Source organism: Eptatretus burgeri, chromosome 3 (assembly GCF_056783735.1).
Source record: "Eptatretus burgeri isolate ZD-2024b chromosome 3, Ebu_testis_v1, whole genome shotgun sequence".
Classification (NCBI taxonomy): domain Eukaryota; kingdom Metazoa; phylum Chordata; class Myxini; order Myxiniformes; family Myxinidae; genus Eptatretus; species Eptatretus burgeri.
The window spans coordinates 118309035-118329034 of NC_140963.1; the positions used below are offsets into that span (position 1 = coordinate 118309035).

General features: G+C 46.0%; 1 protein-coding gene across 3 annotated transcripts in view; it reads right to left on the reverse strand.

Annotated features, from left to right (window-relative positions):
- The window catches only part of LOC147030814 (S-adenosyl-L-methionine-dependent tRNA 4-demethylwyosine synthase TYW1-like), a 75697-nt gene that overhangs the window by 26317 nt on the left and 29380 nt on the right, over window positions 1–20000 (reverse strand). For all 3 annotated transcript variants that reach the window (XM_085875252.1, XM_085875253.1, XM_085875251.1), the window contains 6 exons: window positions 19911–20000; window positions 7509–7641; window positions 6950–7002; window positions 6356–6474; window positions 5991–6100; window positions 5415–5592 (listed from right to left, as the gene is read on the reverse strand). The exon at window positions 19911–20000 is cut by the window's right edge and continues 30 nt beyond it. In XM_085875252.1, the coding sequence (XP_085731378.1) occupies window positions 5415–5592; window positions 5991–6100; window positions 6356–6474; window positions 6950–7002; window positions 7509–7641; window positions 19911–20000 (683 nt within the window). The remainder of the gene's footprint in view (window positions 1–5414; window positions 5593–5990; window positions 6101–6355; window positions 6475–6949; window positions 7003–7508; window positions 7642–19910) is intronic.

The window sequence follows — 20000 nt, forward strand, 5'->3', positions numbered from 1 at the left end:
CGAGCACCGGGCTAGTCGGCCGCGGTAGGCCAAGGGCCCATGGGGGGCCGGGATAGTGTAGTGGGCACGGGTGCGCCCGAATGATGCGGGGGCCCAGGGCGCCATTTGCCACGGGGGCAGTATACTGGGCACGGGTGACCCTCGGAAAGGGACCCAGGGCACCAACATGCCACGTGGGCATCGAGGGGGAGTCGCCAGAGAGGGCATTCCCCAGTTTTAGGGAGCTGGTAGGCTCGGAGGCAGTGTAGTGCCCGGGGGTGCCATTGTTGGAGAATCGGCAGAGGGTAGTTCCTGCCAAGGGAGCCACGCGTCCCAGCCATGCGACCGTGTGAGGGCATGGGAGGAAAATTGGGGGGCATGGCCCGAAATTTGAGAGGACACCAACACAGGCGACGGGAATCTGGGTTGTTAGAACCGATAGTTTAAGCGTGAGGTGCTTGTTGGAAGCCCCGTGGTAGTTCAAAAGTTAAATGGATAGGGTAGATAGGAAGTGTACCCCTCCGCACCATCCATTCCTTCGTCTCGTTATGGGCCGCTGGACCCACTTTTGGCTAGATCGCTGAACTTGGAGGAGGCCATCCTGTGGCTTGAGTTGGGCCTCGACACAGGACACTAGCTCTCCCTCATTCCCCTCCAGGAAGGGAACGTAGGGGTTGGGAGTAGGCTCGGAGACGATAGGTTAGCCGAACAGAGACAATAAAGGGGGTTAGGAGACGAAATTATAGTGGAGGAAGTGAAAAAAAAAGTTGGGGCTAAATTGGTTTTTTACAAATTAAGGGGGTGGGTATGGACAGAGACAGGCAAAGGCGATAGGTTGGGAAGGAGACAGCGGGTAGGTCCGAGCCCGCCTTCTGAGTGGCCAGCACTACCGCACTCCATCCACCAACCTCCATTTCAAGGCAAGAGGCAGGCCACTTCATCTGCTGGCTGTGTTTACTGCAAGGCCTGTGCCGGTCGGATCGTCTGACGGCTGTTTGCTTCAAGGCCTGTGCCGGTCGATCGTCTGCCGGCTGTTTTACTACAAGGCCTGTGCCAGTCAGCTTCACTGCCGGCTGTTTTCGCAACAGCGGCCTTGTCACACCATGCCTTGCCTGCCCACCTTTGCCATCCATGCCTACTGCCCATGTCCACCAGCCCCGTTCTGTTTTGCATTCCCCCCCCCTCTTTTTGTTCAATGCCATGTGCGCCAGGATCCTCGCGCAAATTGCAGGGACTGCCATGCAACACGGGACTGCACCAGCGGCCCGTGCACCGGTTGTTTGTTCACTGCAAAGAGAAAAGTTAGCAGGGAGCCAGGCTGCTCAAGCGCAGTCCAAGGCCTCCCCCCTTCTTAAAATGAATGCAGAGTCCATCGATCCTGGGCCATGGAATAGTGTAAATTATAAGGTTAAGTTGTGTATTGTATATGAGTGTGCCCCCCGGCATGTATGTCCTAGCGCCGGCATTTTATTTAAGTCATCTGTATGAGTGGGTTTGTTTAGTCAGTTACTCAGCCTGTAGGTTATTTATTTTGGGAACACGAATACCATGAATGTCGCACTCAGGGATCCGAAGGTAAAACGTACTCGGGGAGAACTTACACATGATGGGACACGAAAATTCGGCGACTCGGGACAAGTCTGTAAAAAAGGGGAGGGGTAGTGTTACGGCTGTGGAAATTCGCAATACACCATAAAGGGTCCTTAGATCAGTTATGACGATAAGAAATTGTGTAGTTAGATTTCCCCACCGTTGTTTAAAGGGTATTTCCCTGTTCATAGGGCTGCGATCCTTTGAGATAGCCGTTTTTCTTTTCTCTATCATTATTTTGGACCAATCATCCCCCAACAACCAAATCGACACCACCAACGTCCCCAAACAACTACACCGAACCACCACCACCTTCGCCTCTTTTCCTCCACCAATCTACCCCGCAAACATTGCTTCACCGCCATTCTCAAACGACGCCCGCCAGCAACCAAATCGCCACCACCAACACCCTTCCCAAACCACCACAGCAAACTCCCACCACCTTCGCCTTCCTACCAAACGCCGGGCCATGGGTTGTGAATGCGTTCCTTTCGCCTTGAAAAGCGGATCAGGAATGCTTCACGCCCACTTTTCTTCCACCCAATGGCTGAGCATCGGGTGGTGTGGCCCCGCCTCCGAACCCGCTGTGATCCAGAAATTTGCATATACGCCCCTCCCCCGGCCTATATAAGCGCAAGCACAACGCAGCTCGCGCGCAGAGTGTCGGGAGTCAAGCGAGAGTCAAGTGGGAGCAGTGGAGTGGCAGCAGCAGTGTCGGCAGTCAAGTGTATCGGTTGCGGCAGTCAAGTCTGGAGTCAGTGGAGTGGCAGTCTGGAGAAGCGGGAGACGGGGCAGTCAAGTCTGCAGTGTGTCAGTGTCGGCAGTGTGGAGAATCGGGAGACGGGGCAGTCAAGTCGAGTGCAGTGTCGGCGGGGCAGTCAAGTCGAGTGCAGTGTCGGCGGGCACATGTTGAGAAGGTGGATGGAGTACTTTGAGGAGCTGATGAATGAAAGAGGGAGAGAGGGAGAGAGGGAGAGAGGGAGAGAGGGAGAGAGGGAGAGGTGGAGATCGTGAATCAGGAAGTGGGGTGGATCAGTAAGCATGAAGTGAGGACTGCTATGAAGAGGATGAAAAGTGGAAAGGTGGTTGGCCCAGATGACATACCAGTGGAGGCATGGAAGTGCTTCGGAGAGATGGCAGTGGGGTTGTTAACCAGATTGTTTAATAAAATCTTGGAAAGTGAGAGGATGCCGGAGGAGTGGAGATGAAGTGTACTGGTTCCGATTTTCAAGAACAAGGGTGATGTGCAGAGCTGTGGAAATTACAGAGGGATAAAGTTGTTAAGCCACACCATGAAGTTGTGGGAAAGAGTAGTGTAAGCGAGGTTGAGAAGAGAGGTGATGATTTGTGAGCAGCAATATGGGTTTATGCCAGGAAAGAGCACCACTGATGCGATGTTTGCTTTCAGAATGTTGATGGAGAAGTATAGGGAAGGCCAGAAGGAGTTACATTGTGTGTTTGTCGATTTAGAGAAAGCTTAAGATAGGGTGCCAAGAGAGGAGTTGTGGCATTGTACGAGGAAGTCGGGAGTGGTGGAGAAGTATGTGAGAATTGTGCAGGATATGTATGAGGACAGTGTGACAGCGGTGAGGTGTGCGGTAGGAATGACGGACCGGTTTAAGGTAAAAGTGGGATTGCACTAAGGATCGACTCTGAGCCCTTTCCTGTTTGCAATGGTGATGGACAGGTTGACGGACGAGATCAGACTGGAGTCTCCATGGACTATGATGTTCGCGGATGACATCATGATCTGTAGGGAGAGTAGGGAGCAGGCTGAGGCGAGCCTCGAGAGGTGGAGGTACGCACTGGAGAGAAGGGGAATGATAGTCAGTCGGAGTAAGACGGAGAACATGTGCGTACATGAGAGGGAGGGTGGTGGTATGGTGCGGTTGCAAGGAGTTGAGGTGGGGAAGGTGGATGGGTTTAAATACTTGGGATCAACTGTCCAAAGTAACGGAGAGTGTGGGAGAGAAGTGAAAAAGAGAGTGCAGGCAGGATGGAGTGGGTGGAGAAGAGTTGCAGGAGTGATTTGTGACAGAAGGGTAGCTGCAAGAGTTTAGGGGCAAGTATATAAGTGTTAGCTATGTTGTATGGTTTGGAGGCGGTGGCGCCAACAAAAAGACAGGAAGCGGAGCTGGAGGTGGCAGAGTTAAAGATGCTGCGATTGTCGTTGGGAGTGACAAGGATGGACAGGATAAGGAATGAGCATATTAGAGGGACTGCGCAGGTAGGACGGTTTGGATACAAAGTGAGAGAGGCGAGATTGAGATGGTTTGGACATGTGCACAGGAGGGAAGCGGAGTATATCGGGAGAAGGATGCTGAAGATGGAGCCGCCAGGCAGGAGGAGAAGAGGAAGGCCAAAGAAGAGGTTCATGGATGTGGTGAAGGCGGACATGCGGGTATTTGGAGTGTCAATGGAAGATGTGGAGGATAGAGCAAAATGGAGACGGTTGATCTGCTGTGGCGACCCCTAACGGGAGCAGCCGGAGGAGGAAGAAGAAGAACAAGAAGAAGAACAACAAGAACAAGAAGAAGAACAACAAGAACAAGAACAAGAACAACAAGAACAAGAAGAACAAGAAGAAGAACAACAAGAAGAAGAAGAACAAGAAGAAGAAGAACAAGAAGAAGAAGAACAAGAAGAAGAAGAACAAGAAGAAGAAGAACAAGAAGAAGAAGAACAAGAAGAAGAAGAACAAGAAGAAGAAGAACAAGAAGAAGAAGAACAAGAACAAGAAGAACAAGAACAAGAAGAAGAAGAAGAAGAAGAAGAACAAGAAGAAGAAGAAGAAGAAGAAGAACAAGAACAAGAAGAACAAGAAGAACAAGAAGAACAAGAAGAACAAGAAGAACAAGAAGAACAAGAAGAACAAGAAGAACAAGAAGAACAAGAAGAACAAGAAGAACAAGAAGAACAAGAAGAACAAGAAGAAGATTTAGTTCAGTTAGCTGAAATGCAAATCCTCTTCAAATTTCAAGTTAATCGGATGAAAATTGAGGATTTCAGAAATTTGGCCGGTGTTGACCTTTATTAACATCCTCGCAAAAGTTTTTGGTTTTTCCAAGATGGTGCCTGTACCACGTGACATATGACAAAATTATATCATTGAAAAAATTATACAGGATGCACTCCAATGGTGAAAATTGTCCATTGGACCAACAATTAGAGAATTTTTTTTCATAATGACCGGATCAAGCCTTGTACTTGAATTGTGATGTCATCATGAAGACACCGATGACATCATTAACATATCTTATGAGCCATGTGTAAATTTTTTCCATGGAGTAGTTTCCGAGATATGGAGGTGCAAAGTTTTTCGGTTTTTCCAACATGGCACCTGCACCACGCGACGTATGACGTCATAATTGAGAAATAATTTAACAGGAAGAGGTGCACCTACTTGGAAATTTTGCATCACTCAGACTAACGGTTGCTGAGAAAATGGATTTTTTTTAATGCAGGCACATACAGACACGCATACGTATGCACAAACACGACCGATCGCTTCACCCTGCTTTTCGCTTCGCGAGCGTAAGCTAATAAAACTGCCGTTTTGATGCCAGGTGGGCAGTAGGTGCTGCATCCCAAAGCACACATTCTTTTACGGGAAGGTAATGTCCCATGGTGTTCTTTCCCTTGAGCTATGGTGTCTTTCCCCCTCTTTGCCACCATCCCCCCACCTCCAAAAAAAAAGTACACAATTGTGTTGACTTGATGGTACAATTGAATTGATAAATTAAGTAAAAGGAACAAGCATGAGGGGGCAAACGTCCTGGTGTCTGGAGTTTCCTTATATCGCCTCCAAGTTTTTAAATAATGTGAAACAGGGATCGCACTCTCACCGGATTTCGGCAGGAAATTGGGCATTTGTGACGAGGAACGAGGATATTCTCTGGGAATGCAGCAGCCGCACCAGGGTGTTTATTTCGGGATACATGATGGGTTCGCCCACCAGCGACAGCGCGCAGTGCCGCACGGTGAAGGCCTCTTCGTAACGAGCATTTTGGACACCTGGAACTCCTGCGGGAGCATCACAGGGACGGCATATAAAATGAAAGATGGAGCGTTTATTTAAGGGTTGTGACGAACGATGATTTATGGAGCAATGACTGTTGGACAGATAAAGCAATCAGCGAAATGTTTGACGACAAAGTTTATCATCTGCTGAAAACAGCCACATACAGATAATACCTGTGGAAAGGAATTAACATCTATAAGCAAACTGAGCAGGGACAATCAAGCTTGTGTTCATACACCACCATGACATGCTGCTGCTAATGAAGTAGCAGAACAATTTCAGTTAAATCGTAAAAGTTTATGGCAAGTTACAATAGTAGCAATGGATGGGGATGTGGGGCCTAGTTGGTCCATAAAACGGAACCAATGGCCATTATGCTGCACAGCGAGCTTAGTCTTACCCTTGAATTGTCTGATCATGTTGTAGTGGTTCTGCAAGGCCCCTTGCACAATGCTTTCTGGATCATCCTGCTTCCATCGCCACTCTGTTCCGACTGGGTTTGTGTGGTGCCTTCAAAAACCACCACCAAAAAAAGAATGTGCTTTCTGGTTCCAGGCACCATCCAAACCATCTGTCATAGTTCTGCACGTCATGGTCGTCTCATAATATATACGGTGGCCGAATCGTGAGGACACTTGCCTGGAATCCCAGAGGCTGTTATTTCACCAAAAAGCTACCGTGAAATATCATGAAGTACTGCTCACGTCCCCATAAATGATTAAAAAAAAAACAGTTTTCCACAATTCCCGAACATGCTGTACACACCTCCAGCAGAACACACACTTGTTGGCGCAGGCCAGGCTTGGCGTTGTCTCCATGCATCGATGGCTTTCAATGCCATAGAATGTGTGCTTATAGCATCCACCACGACCTCGAAGCATAGACTGCCAAAAAAAAAGAAAAAGAAAATACTTGATAAGATTGGAGACGACATTCAAAGTAAAATAGAGCAAGGTCGATGGCGCACCGTCGCAAATCCCCACGCTTCCCCCCGAAGCAAGGTTGAAAATGGCATCAAGTTCCACGAGGAATGACCCAATATCAAATTTTGAGTAGAACTTTTTTCATTATGATCCCAAGTCCAAAAGTGCCAGTAATTGCATTTTTCGGTATTTGACCTTTTGACCCCACCCCAGGGAATCAGGGCCAAAAATGATATTGCTCTCGCACCTTCTTGTCATGTGGTGATCATAACAACCACATTTGGTAAATTTCTGCACAACCGTTTAGGAGGAGAGAGCGGGCGAGACGGACAGATGGACAGAGCCGATTGCAAATCCCCCTCCTCCCCCGTGCTTTTTTTCTTTTCTTTTTTCAAGAAGCGTGGGGATAATAAAACGATGACAGGCTCGCACACACCTTTGTCCATCGGCACAGCTTCACGGCAGAATGGCTCCCAACAAGGCGGTACCCTGGTCAAGCGTGGGACACGATCAAACAGTTTAATCAAGACTTTTGGAGCAGGTACACAATCAAACAAATAATAATCTCCCAAGCCTGACAATAACATACTTACTAAGCTTTCAACCTACTTCCCCACATCCTTTCCCTGATGCAGTCACTGCCCAGCACACTCGAGCAAAATAGGATGGTTGCCAAGGCAAGTGAGCACAGCCAGTGTTGTGATGTTTGTCGTTGCATCAAAAATGATTCAGAAGCTTTTTGGAGGAATTTCCACAAGAAGCGACAGCAGCAGCTGAACATATATCAAACGTGCAATCGATAAACACTTCCACTTTGTATCAATCGATAGATGTGGGTTGACATCCAATGCAAGTGGATGTTTAACTTGCCGATTAAAGTTTTTATCAAACAAACCATCATCACTTATGGAAACGGAAGACACCGAACAAATGGAATCGACTTGGGTGGGTTTCATATAGTCTGCAGTGGAGTTGGCCGGCGATGCACTCGTTACCTTGTTTAGAGAGAGATTGAGCCAGTGCTGGAGTAATCATTTCCCTGACCTCCTTGGCTTTCACCGCACCCTTTTCAACCCTTTTGGAGGTATTCAGCATTTTCCTTGCACTGAAAACATCGCCCTTAACATCCTGCCAAGAGAGACGGGCAAATGACAGACATTGATGGTTTGATAGAAAAAAATTAGAAAATAAATTTCGACGTGAATGTGTCAATATATATATATATATATATATATATATATATATATATATATATATATATATATATATATATATATATATATATATATATATATATATATATATATACATATATATATATATATATATATATATATATATATATATATATATATATATATATATATATATATATATATATATATATATATATATATATATATATATATATGCGGCCACCTGCGTTGGATACCAACCCACCGTTATGTTTGATCTCAATTAAGGCTTGCATGATAGAGCGTACAAGAGAGGTAAGTGGAAGAGAGACATCAGATGCTTCTAATTTGAGCTGTGGTCTGCAAAGTAATTTTCAGTGTACATGACCTTTGACCTCTTCAACCCAAAATCAAATCCGTTCACCCATTTATTCCAGTCAATACGTGTGAAAAGTTGGGTTGAAATCCCTTCACTTGTTCACAAGTTATTGTAACAAAGATTTTCAATTAAAGGGCATATGCTATTTGAACTTTGACCTTAGAAACCCAAAATTGAATTGGTCCATATTTGTGCTAGGTCTGGGTAAAATACCTTCAGTGGTTCGTACAAGTCATCATGGTAACAAAAAAATAGAAACCGTATGGGTAACCCCAAAACATGCTTCTGTCCTTCGGCTGCGTAGGCATAAAAATGACCTCCAATGACCTTTGACTTAACTGGATCAGAGTCATTTGTGATGCATCTTTAAGGTGACCCATAAAGGAGGTAAACCAATTTATATAATGGTTCCACGCTTTAGATTCGACATTCAGAAAGAAATTGTCTGCGACGATGCGCAAAGAAATGGAGGTGGTATGTGGCTCGAAGAAACCTGACATTGACCATGGTAAGGTGGTTTATGCCAGGTTTCATAAAAATCCCACCAGCTGATATGGAGAAGCTTAAAACATCAATGGTTGGACAGATGGAAGTTGTGCAAGGTTATAAGGGGCCATCCAAAAAGTTGACTTACACCAATTTGGATACCCTCCGATTCCACTGCGGAATTCAAACAAGTCTGATGGATGACGTTCTTGATGAAGCAAGAAGGATGGCAATCGATCGAAACCTCCTCCGCAGGACATACCACTCAAATAAGTTAACCCTGGGTCAACAGATGAGAAGTGTCGACCATTGTGTTGTGTCGTGTTTCTTATGGCTATCCCTCATCTTCAAAAGTGCACTTCACTTGGACGAGTTAACACTCGGAGCCAAACGGGCACACAAATTACTATAACATTGTGTTGCAGTTTATTATTGTATTGCTCTTGAAGTGTTGAGTGTGCTTGCAAAGTGGCCTTTTATCCAATGCCCATGGTGTTGTACTTGTACTGTATCTGCACAACATGCGGCAGCCTATATGCTGTATTAAGATAGTGATTGTATTCTAAACTAGAACGGCACTTGGAAGACGGCGTACCTCCGCCAGGCTGAACAGTTTACGTTCTGTTTCCCACCGACAGGCCGGATCTGCATCCGGACCTCAACAAAAATCGAATCGGCTTGTTCTTGTCACCCACCCAACTCATCCATCAAGTTTTGTCAGAACTCGTCCACAACTTTTTGACCCCATCTCTGCATTGTGAAGAATCATTTTTAAAATCTAGTTGTCTTACTGTATCTGGAAACAAATGATCATATCTGGATCTAGATCCCAATCTTCATCAAAATATCATCGATTCGTCCTTGTCACACACCAAACTGTCCACCAAGTTTCGTCCAAAAATCCGTCCATAACTTCTTCAGATATCCTACTCACATACAAACAGACAAACAGGTAGGGGTGAAAACATAACCTCCATCCTCCTTCGGTGGCAGAGATAACTTGCGGTGGGATGGGAGGACCATAAAACAACAAAGCAATCCTGTGACCTGTGACACAATCCTTTTATTTAAATAATATAGGGTCATACTTCAATTATGCCTGGTGTTGGCTTAATGGTTAAGGCAGTGGGCTTGGGATACTAGGGTCCTGAGTTCAAATCCCGCTCAGCTGTTGAATTAACACCAGGTGGGGTTGACTCTGCCTGTCATCCTTCCGAGGTCGGCAAAATGAGTGCCAGCATGCTGGTATACTGTGTCGGAGTGGCGACCCGTCCAGGATTGTTCCCAATAGCCAAGGAGACTGCTTCGGCGGCACCAACGCTCTGCACAGAGTATGGTCCTAATGGATGGATGGATACTTCAATTGATTTTGGAGAACCGTAAATAGTTAGCATACGAAATAGTTATCTGTCCACCTCTGCTAAAATGAAGGGAAAACTAATGAAAAGGGCACTTTGCAACATTGACAGATATGCCTCTGCCCACATTATTGCATCATTATACATACTTGTACCAAGTTTGATTTAAATCCCTGAACCCACATTCAAACTATTAAATAATTCTGGCTGCCAGATCATGCGTCCGATCAGGTTAAAATTTAAAACATATATTCCCCATAACTACGAGATCATATTTTTTTTAAGTTTCACGTCAATCGATGAAGCGGTTCAAGAGAAATCATTTTTTTTTAAGGATTTTCATTCAATCCAATATAGCTGCCAGACCATGTGACCTATTATTATTCGTGAACATCCTGGTATCCACAAGACTTGGGAAATGTGGGTGAAGTTTCCCCTCGATCTGTCCAGCCATTCTGGAGAAGATTTTTTAAAGGTTTATTCTTCAAAAACTCATAGCTGCCAAACCATGCGACCTATGATGTCAGAGGTGGAGAACTTTTTCTTGCTCATGGATAGTGGATCTTAAGGCCCTGTCACACCTTGACAATTTAGCCAGCGTATGCTGCGTATGAAAAATTTGTCTAAAACGCTGGCACACGTATGGGTAAGTTTTGTATACGTTAAGAGCTTGCTGGCATACGTCGTAGTATGATGGCATACGTCGTAGTACACCGAGCTGTTAGACAAATTTTCCATGCTTGAAATTTTTCGACCCATGCCAGCGTATGACTCACACGTTCCACATAATGCTGGCCATATGTTGTAGGCACGTTACGCGATCGTTGACACACGTTTCTTGTAAGTTACTCATAAGTCGAAACACGTCGAGGTAATGTTTAGCATACCCGAAACTTATTTCTAACCTATGAGTAACGTGTTGTAGGCACGTTACGCGATCGTTGACACACGTTACTTGTAAGGTACTCATAAGTCGAAACACGTCAAGGTAATGGTTAGCGTCAGTGTTCCATACTCCCTGTTTTTTTTTTTTTTTTTTTTTTTTTCCTTCTTCGGTATGACTGTGATGTTGACACTTAGATTTCTAGTGCGGTTATAATAAAACATAATTAATAGGCTGCCGCTCAACGATTTAAGTCATAACTGCACTAGAAATCGAAGTGTCAACATCACCGTCATACCGAAAAAAAACAAAAAACAGGGAGTCTGGAACACTGACGCAAACCATTACCTCGACGCGTTTCGACTTATGAGTAACTTACAAGTAACGTGTGTCAACGATCGCGTAATGTGCCTACAACTTATAGCCAGCGTATGCAGAACGTGTGTCATACGCTGAGTACATCGAAAAAATTTTCAACATGCTGAAAATTTGTCGATGTACTCGGCGTATGACGACGTATGCCAGCGTGCTTCAGCGTGCTATTAACGTATACAAAACTTACCCATAACGTATTCGACGTGTGCCAGCGTATTCAGCAAATTTTTCATCCGTCGGCATATGCTGGCTAAAATGTCAAGGTGTGACAGCGGCTTCACACTTCAATGTCTAGTGCGGTTATGATTTGAATCATCGAGCCACAGCCTATTAATAGCCTACGCCACGTGATCGTCGGCGATACGCTGCCGCACTATGCATAAGTTAGACTATCGTTGGGCATAGGTTGTGAACGCCGACAATACGCTCAGCATTCGTTGATATAAGTTATCTATATGTTATCGAAACGTTCTGTGTACGTTACTAATACGTTATGCATATGTCCAACTCGTTAGAAATACATCCAAAACTGGAAAAAAACATCAATAGTTCAGCGTACGCCAGCGTTTTACATACATTTTGATACCTTGCCATACGCTGGCTAAAACGTCAAGGTGTGACAGGTCCCTTACCTGTAACGTTTCACCTCGATCTGTTCAGCCGTTTCAGAGAAGATTTTTGAAGGTTTTTATGTTAAAATAATGCCACCAGCGACTTAGTCTGCAGAGACATGCTGAACCACATGACCGATGACCATCATTTCCCCCTCCCGGTACAATTTGGGCCGAGATGACCCTCATAAATTTTCATGATGATCGGATAAAACATTTGACGTGTGCAATTGTCATAACAAAGCCACCAAGGACATCATCAAAAAAAAATAAAAATCACATTTCCCGCGGAGAGTACTTCACATGCGCAAAGTTTCAATTTTCTTCCTTAGAATGGTTTCAGAGATACAGAGGTCCAAAGTCTTTCCTTTTTCCAACATGGATGCCACACCACGTAACCCATGACATCACAATTATCATTAAAACATTCTACATGAGTCGTCACACCTATGGTGAAAATTTTGTGTCAATCAGATAAGCGGTTGATGAGAAAATGGAGAAAATTAGCATGGACATTATGTATGGACGTACGGACAACCCGAAAGCATAATGCCTCTGGTGACCTCGTCAGCGCAAGAATAAAAAAATAAAAAAAAACACGAATTTGTATGATCATCAAAATGTGTACTGCATCTTCGAACTAGTAAGAGGACACAACCGAACATGTGCATTGGGGTCGAGGGGATAAAATGTGAAAAAGTTAATATCAAATGATGCAAAGAGAAAAGAAGAAAGTAGGAAATGTCAGAGGAAAGAGGTCAAAGACCATTAGGGTTGGGTGGTGATGATATTTTTGCGAGTCGATAATTATCGTCCCTCCAAATATCGATCTCACGATAGATCGACATTGCGCAGTCACTTACGCTAATGTGCCTGACCACCCTGTGAGCGATGGCTGGCGTTTGGGGCATACACACTATCGATCTTTATATAACCCTCACGATGACCCACTTCACAACATCCATCCATCCATTGGGACCATACTCTGTGCAGTGTTGGTGCTGCTTAAGCAGTCTCCTTGGCTATTGGGCACAATCCTGGACGGGTCGCCACTCCGACACAGTATATCAGCATGCTGGCACTCATTTTGCCGACCTCAGAAGGATGACAGCAGAGTCAACCCCAGCTGATATTATTAATTCAACAGCCGAGTGGGGTTTTAACTCAGGATCCTTGGATCCCAAGCCCACCGCTCGAACCATGAAGCCAACACCAGGCATACTGCGCAACAGCTTGAAGAGAGAGTGGTTTATCGCCATGTAATCTGTCCTGAAATTGATGCAAACACTTTCGTGTGCTCTCATTGAAAGCGGTGTTTGTGTCATTGTCAAACAAACACAGCATCATATTAATGGGCATTTTTGAACATTAATTGTATTTTTGCAGAGTGGCGAAGAAGCAGGAATTACCCAATATCAAATTTTGAGTTAAAAAAAAACAATTCCCTGTTTTGTTTTTTTTTTTACACCTGTGAACCGAAGTCCCCACCCCCAGGGCATAAACTGAGGGTCAAATCAAAAAATTGTTACATATTTCATGTGTCTCCCAATGTTGATTGCAGATACAAAGTTTCATTAAAAATGTCCATAAATGCATTTTTTGGAATTTGACCCCAGGCGGTGGGGCAAAAATGACACCGCTCTTGCACCTTCATGCCATGTGGTGATCTTATCACCACATGCCATGTGGTGATCTTAACAAATTCACGTTTGGTGAACTTCTGCCCAACCGTTTAAGAGGAAATAGCGTGACGAACGGACAGACTTGGGCATAATCTCCCCCACCCCCAACCTTTCCCCCCACCCCTCTCCGTTGTTTTTGAAAAGCATGGGGATAATAAAAACATCAAGTACAGGTCAGGTCAGGTATGGGAGCATGTGCCAGAATAGCGCGTCGCTGCATCCACTTTCCGCCGGTACTCCAGGGGCCTCCGTCTGGCCATCCCCCAGGCAGATGCCAGGCCCATCCCCATCTCCTTGAGATGATGGTCAACCTGCTGCAACCATGAGGCACGTGGTCAGCCCACTGGCCTCCTCCACTCATGAGACTCCCTCGCTGAGAGAATCTGGTGAGCAGGATCAGCATCAGGAAAACGAGCCACATGTCCATACAGCCGCAACTGATGCTCACGAACTATGCAGGTAACAAATCTCATCCGAGTCTCTCTCAGCAACCGCTCGTTGGACACAAAATCCGACCAGCGATAGCCAAGGATTCTCCGAAGACACCTGGTACCAAAGGAATTAAGTCTCCGTCTCAGATCCTTGGTCAGAGTCCAAGTCTCGCACCCATAGAGCAAGACTGGAAGTACCAAGGACCTGAAGACTCGGACTTTTGTCCTCCCACACAGGTACCGGCAGCGCCACACCCCATGATCCAGTGAATCCATGACTCCCCAGGCCCGACCCAGACGTCTATTGACCTCTGACTCGCAGCCAGCAGAGACATGGATATCACTGCCAAGGTAAGTGAATCTCTCCACGACCTCAACATCCTCACCACAAACAGACACAGACAGGACAGCAGCATCCAAGATGTCACCGAAAGCCTGGATCTTAGTTTTGACCCAAGAAACCCGTAATCCCAACGGCTCCGACTCCTCATTCAGCACTTCGAGGGCCCCCAAAACGATGTCTAAAGTCTCTGCAAAGATGACTGCATCGTCTGCAAAATCAAGGTCCGAGATCTTGACATTCCCAAACGATGCACCGCAACTTGATCTCTCGGACATCCTCCCTAAAATCCAGTCCATGCAAGTGCTGAAAAGTGTGGGGGCAAGTACACATCCCTGACGAACTCCAGTAACAACTGGAAATAAGTCAGAGGTGGTACCACCACACTTCACAGCACTCTCAGAACCAGAGTAGAGTTCAGACATCAGATCGATCAGTTTTGGTGGCACCCCACGAAGACCAAGAATCCTCCAGAGGACATCCCGATTCACTGAATCGAACGCTTTACAGAGATCAACATAGGCTGCAAGCAGCCCCTGCCGAAACTCTCGTCTGCGTTCGGTGAGGACACGAAGGGCAAGGATACGGTCAATCGTTGACCTCTTTGGTGTAAAGCCTGACTGCTCTGGACGCTGGTGCTCAAGCAGATGGTGGCGAACCCTATCAAGAATTATCCGAGCAAAGACCTTGCCCGGCACTGAGAGCAGCGTCACCCCTCGGTAGTTGTTGCAGTCTTGGCGATCACCCCTTTCCAGAGAGGGACAACAAGGCCCCTCTTCCAGTCAGTTGGGATGATGCCTGTGTTCCAGGCAGAGCACAAAACTGCATGCAACGACACGAGTGCAGCATTTCCACCAGCCTTGAGAAGTTCGGCATGGATGCCACAAATCCCTGGAGCTTTTCCCCGTTTCAACTGGTTCACCGCAGCCCGTGTTTCCACAAGCGAAGGTGGACCACAGTTGATTCGTGGGTCAGCAACAGGGATTGTAACACCCTTGACGTCCAACTCGACAGCTGGGGGATCAGCCTGGTACAACCGCTCAAAGTAACCGGCCCAGCGGGCCTTCACTTCAGACACCTCTGTCAAGAGCCTACCACTCTCTGCTTGAACTGCAGTGCTCCGAGGGATGGGCTTGGATGAACGTAATGCGCGTATTCCCCTGTAAGCGGGACGAGAATCACCTGTCCACAGGTGATGCTCTACCCCCTCACAGATTCCTTGCACATAGGCCTCCTTGTCCACCCTCAGTGCACGTACAGTTTTAGGCCTCAGCTCTCTGAACAGCTCAGCTCTGCCATTCAGCCTGGCACTGCGACTCTGGTCAATGGTATCCAGTGTCCCTTGAGAGACAAAATTCTTCTTTGCCGTATGGTGAGTTCCAAGACATCCACCGGCAACATCAAGGACGGTGGTCTTGAAGGCGCTCCACAACTCTTCAGGACCCCCCAAAGCACCCAGACCCCCCAAGTGTCCACTCAGCCTGTTCGCAAACTCCTCAGCTACTCTCTCATCCCTGAGCTTGGCAACATCCAGCCTCGGCTGGGATGGTACCATTCTCCAGGATTTAAGGTGCAGCTTTAGAGTTTCTACAACAAGCCTGTGGTCAGTATTGAGGAACTGAGCACTCCGGTAGACCCTGCAGTTCTGGATCATCCTCCAACGACCGTCAATGAGGACATGGTCAATCACCTTTGCCACACCGCCAGCGTTGGAATACCAAGTCCAGCGATGAGCTTGTGGGCGCTGAAACCATGAACCAGCCACCCTAAGTCCATGACTTCTTGCAAAGTCAAGGAACTTAGTGCTATTCTGGTTCATAGTTCCTGACCCATGGGGACCAACACACACCTCATAACCATCCCTATCAGTTCCAGTCGATGCATTGAAATCCCCCAAGACTAGAAGTGTATCTCGTCTGGGGCACTGATCAACCACAGACTCGAGTGTAGCGTAGAATGCATCCTTCACGGTGAGATCACTCGCCTCAGTCGGAGCATAAACAGAGACCAGGGAAATGACACCTAAGGAGTGACGAATCCTTAATCTCATAATACGCTCGTTGACCGGTGTTACCTCAATTATCATTGGGGTCAGCTTATTGGACACAGCTACAGCAACTCCTTGGGTATGGTAACCATCAAAGCGACCAGACCAATAGTAGGTGTAACCACCCACCATTATCTCGCCGCAATCCGGTCTCCGAACCTCAGAGAGAGCTGCAATCCCGATGTCCAAACGCTTGAGCTCAGATGATAACAGAGACAGGTGATCATCCTCTCTTAGGGATAGGACATTCCAGGCACCCACCCGAAGGGACCGCCTCAGGTTAACCCAAGGAGACCGCCGTCTGGTGGACGACACCTCAGCACCACTCCGACACACTCTCCCGCAATCTGACCCAGGAATGTTACGCCGTGGTTTCCCTCCTATCAAAGATTGGGGGTCCCGAAGGCTTTGCCCCAATCCCGTCGTCCGGTGAGCTGCCCTGGAGGTACTCCCACGGAGTGGGTTTTCAGATTTTTTTGCGTTTTGCGGAATGAAGGGTTTTACGGTGGCCGGAGTGCAAATCTTGCCACCAACCTCCTAATAAGAAGTAACCCAACTGCAGGAGGACGTCTGCAGACACAGTTGGGCACTAGATATGGATGGCCGTTGGCTCACAAGGAGCTCTTCCGCCCTTTGACAGGTTTTGTTTTTAATCCTGCTGGGTGTCCATATCCAAACACCCTCCTCACCAGAAAACCTGGTGGGGGAGACGGTTTAGTCGCCGACAACCCGACCATGAAACAGGTTAGTACAGGTTTACATGGTACCTGTAGCAGGTCACAGATCGAACCTGACCTGACAAAGATCAAGTACATGAACACTTTAATCAAGACGATGCTTAGCAAACTATTTTAATATTATTATACACAATGTCAAAGCTCGTATAAGAGCTGACACACAGAACACACAACAAAGGGGACAGGAGACAAGAGGGGCGAGAGAGGGAAGGACAAAACAGTGCAGAACAGACATTAGGAGATCTGTGGAAGGGAGAGGGATGGGGCGGGGAACACGGGGTATAAAAGATGGACATTACAGGGACTTTGAAGGAGGTGGGATTGGGGTGGATTCACAGGGATTTGGATGATCAAGATCGAGTATTTGGATGGGTTACGATAAGAGGTGATGGTGAACAGCTGTTTTGAAGGCCTGGAGGGAAGAATGGGATTGAACAGAGTGAGGGAGTATATTCCAAACTGAAGAAAAAGAGGAATGAAAGAGTGAAGGTGAGCAGTGATTCGTGATTTTGGTAGTTTTTGCAGAAGGGGATTGCTGACGGACCTTGAGCGCCCTGCGGAAATATGGTGGGGATGGGGGGAGGACATCTCAAACAGAGCAGGGGGGGCGCGACCAGAGAGGAGACGGAAGAAGACAGACAGACCACCGACCTGCCTGCAGTGAGAGAGTGAGAGGCCCAAAGGCTCAGCCTCATCATGGAAGATACCAATGATCCTAAATGCCTTGGTTTCCACAGCGTGAAGCCGAGAAAGGTGAGAGGCAGGAGCACCAGCCCAGAGGGGAGAGCAGTACACCATCAGGCTGCAGACAAAAGCTTTTTCTTTACTGTTCCTTCTCTTGCAAATTATTTGCCAGAAGCTGAGGGCAGCTCTGAGGACAGCACGTTTGTTAGCTGCCCTGGAGATAGCATTTATTGGATACGCGCTTTACCATCGAGATAAAAGCTCTCCTGCAAAGATTCTGAGTCAGAGTTCAGATATAGTGATTGTACATGCGCAATGTTAGTGAAGTGTTTCAATGGGAATTTTTTTTTTTAAGTTTAAAAACCTGAATGCATTTAATTAGTTTCATGAAAAATGCTTACAAATAAATTTTAAACTAGAGTAATTCGACTGCGCGCAGTCGACAGGTATGCCTCTGCTCTCCCGCACAAACACTTGAGTATTGACATATTTGACCCTTGACCTTTATAATATGTGGCCCAAAATCTAATAAGTTAATTGCCCTGTCTAACTTTATTTTTGAACCAAGTTTGATGAAATTCTGTCCAATATTTCTTGAGTTCGGGCGTAAACAGTGAAATTTCAGAGTTTGACCTTGACCTTTGACCCTTGACCTTTACCACATCTGGCCCAAAATCTAATCACTTAATTGCCCTGTCTTACTTGACCTTTTTACTAAGTTTGATGAAATTCTACAATTTGCTTCTTGAGTTATCGCGTAAACGAAAATCCGGACGGACGGACAACCCGGAAACATAATGCCTCCAGCACCCTTGGTGCGGAGGCATAAATAAAGGGGGTTAGGTTCATGGTGGTTTGTGACTCATAAAGGAAGATTTTTAAAAGTTAAAGAACCTGAATGCATTTAATTAGTTTCATTAAAAATGCTTACAAATAAATTTTAAATAAAGAGTCATTCGACTGCGCGCAGTCGACGGGTATGCCTCCGCTCTTCCGCACAAACACGAGTATTGACATATTTGACACTTGACCTTTATCATATCTGGCCCAAAATCTAATCAGTTAATTGCCCTGTCTAACTTTACCTTTGTACCAAGTTTGATGAAATTCTGTCCAATATTTGAGTTAGGGCATAAACAGTAAAATTTCAGTTTGACCTTGACCTTCGACCCTTGACCTTTATCACATCTGGCCCAAAATCTAATCACTTAATTGCCCTGTCTTACTTTACCTTTTTACCAAGTTTGATGAAATTCTACAATTTGCTTCTCGAGTTATCGCGTAAACGAAAATCCGGACGGACGGACGGACAACCCGGAAACATAATGCCTCCGGCACCCTTGGTGCGGAGGCATAAAAAACAACAACACTAGGTACTGTTAACAATTTTTATTCACTTTGATGTGATGCAAGGCTACAGGACGAGAAGAAAGAGTAAGGCCCAGGCCACGCTGCGCAGACAGATCCGTGCAGGAGATTGTGGGTATCAGATTATCACTAAGGGAATTGTGGGTGGATGGAGGAGGGGTGGGTAGTGTGACCATTGTTTTGGGGAGATGGTGGTGGGGAATTATTAATGCCAGCAAAAACTAGCTGGAGCACAGGGGCTGCAAAATGAGAAGCAGTTCATATTTTATAAACCACGAATAGCTGGGTTCCGCAAATGTCGGGGTTTTACCGTATTGCATTGAGCTTTGACGATATTTTTTTGAAATATCGTATCGAGTCAATATCATCAAGCTTTCGCCCAACCCAACCTGCTAGATCCGCAAGCATCACATATAGTTAACTCCTAAGCTCCAGGAACATAGTTCTAGGTTCACTAAAAATAAAACCAAACATTCAGTTTCCAAAACCAGGTGGCGCTCTCAAAACACCAAAGTCAAAACAATTCAGGGAAAATTGATAATTTCATCTTTTCAAGAAAATGAACTTTTAACGTCGCGGAAGAACAAGTGGAGGATTACGTAGTAATTGGAAAAGGACGATTAACGCGAGGCAGAACCTACAAAGCCGATCGTGAAACCAACCTTCAAAACAGATGTGTGGTGTAGAGTCAGATGAGTCGACCGTTTTTGGAAAGTTGAAATCGTGTTTTTTTTTATTTCGAAAGGAAGACAAGTTAAAAGCAAACTGTTGATTAAATAAAACGTGCTTACATCTACACAATCGGTGATAATTTACATCGACATTCAGTAACAAGACTCACCTTGCTATTCGGCATATCTTTCATGACAATGCCAAGATCTTCCACATCAACGAGACTCTCCAAATCACCATCGGTATCCCCCTCATCCTC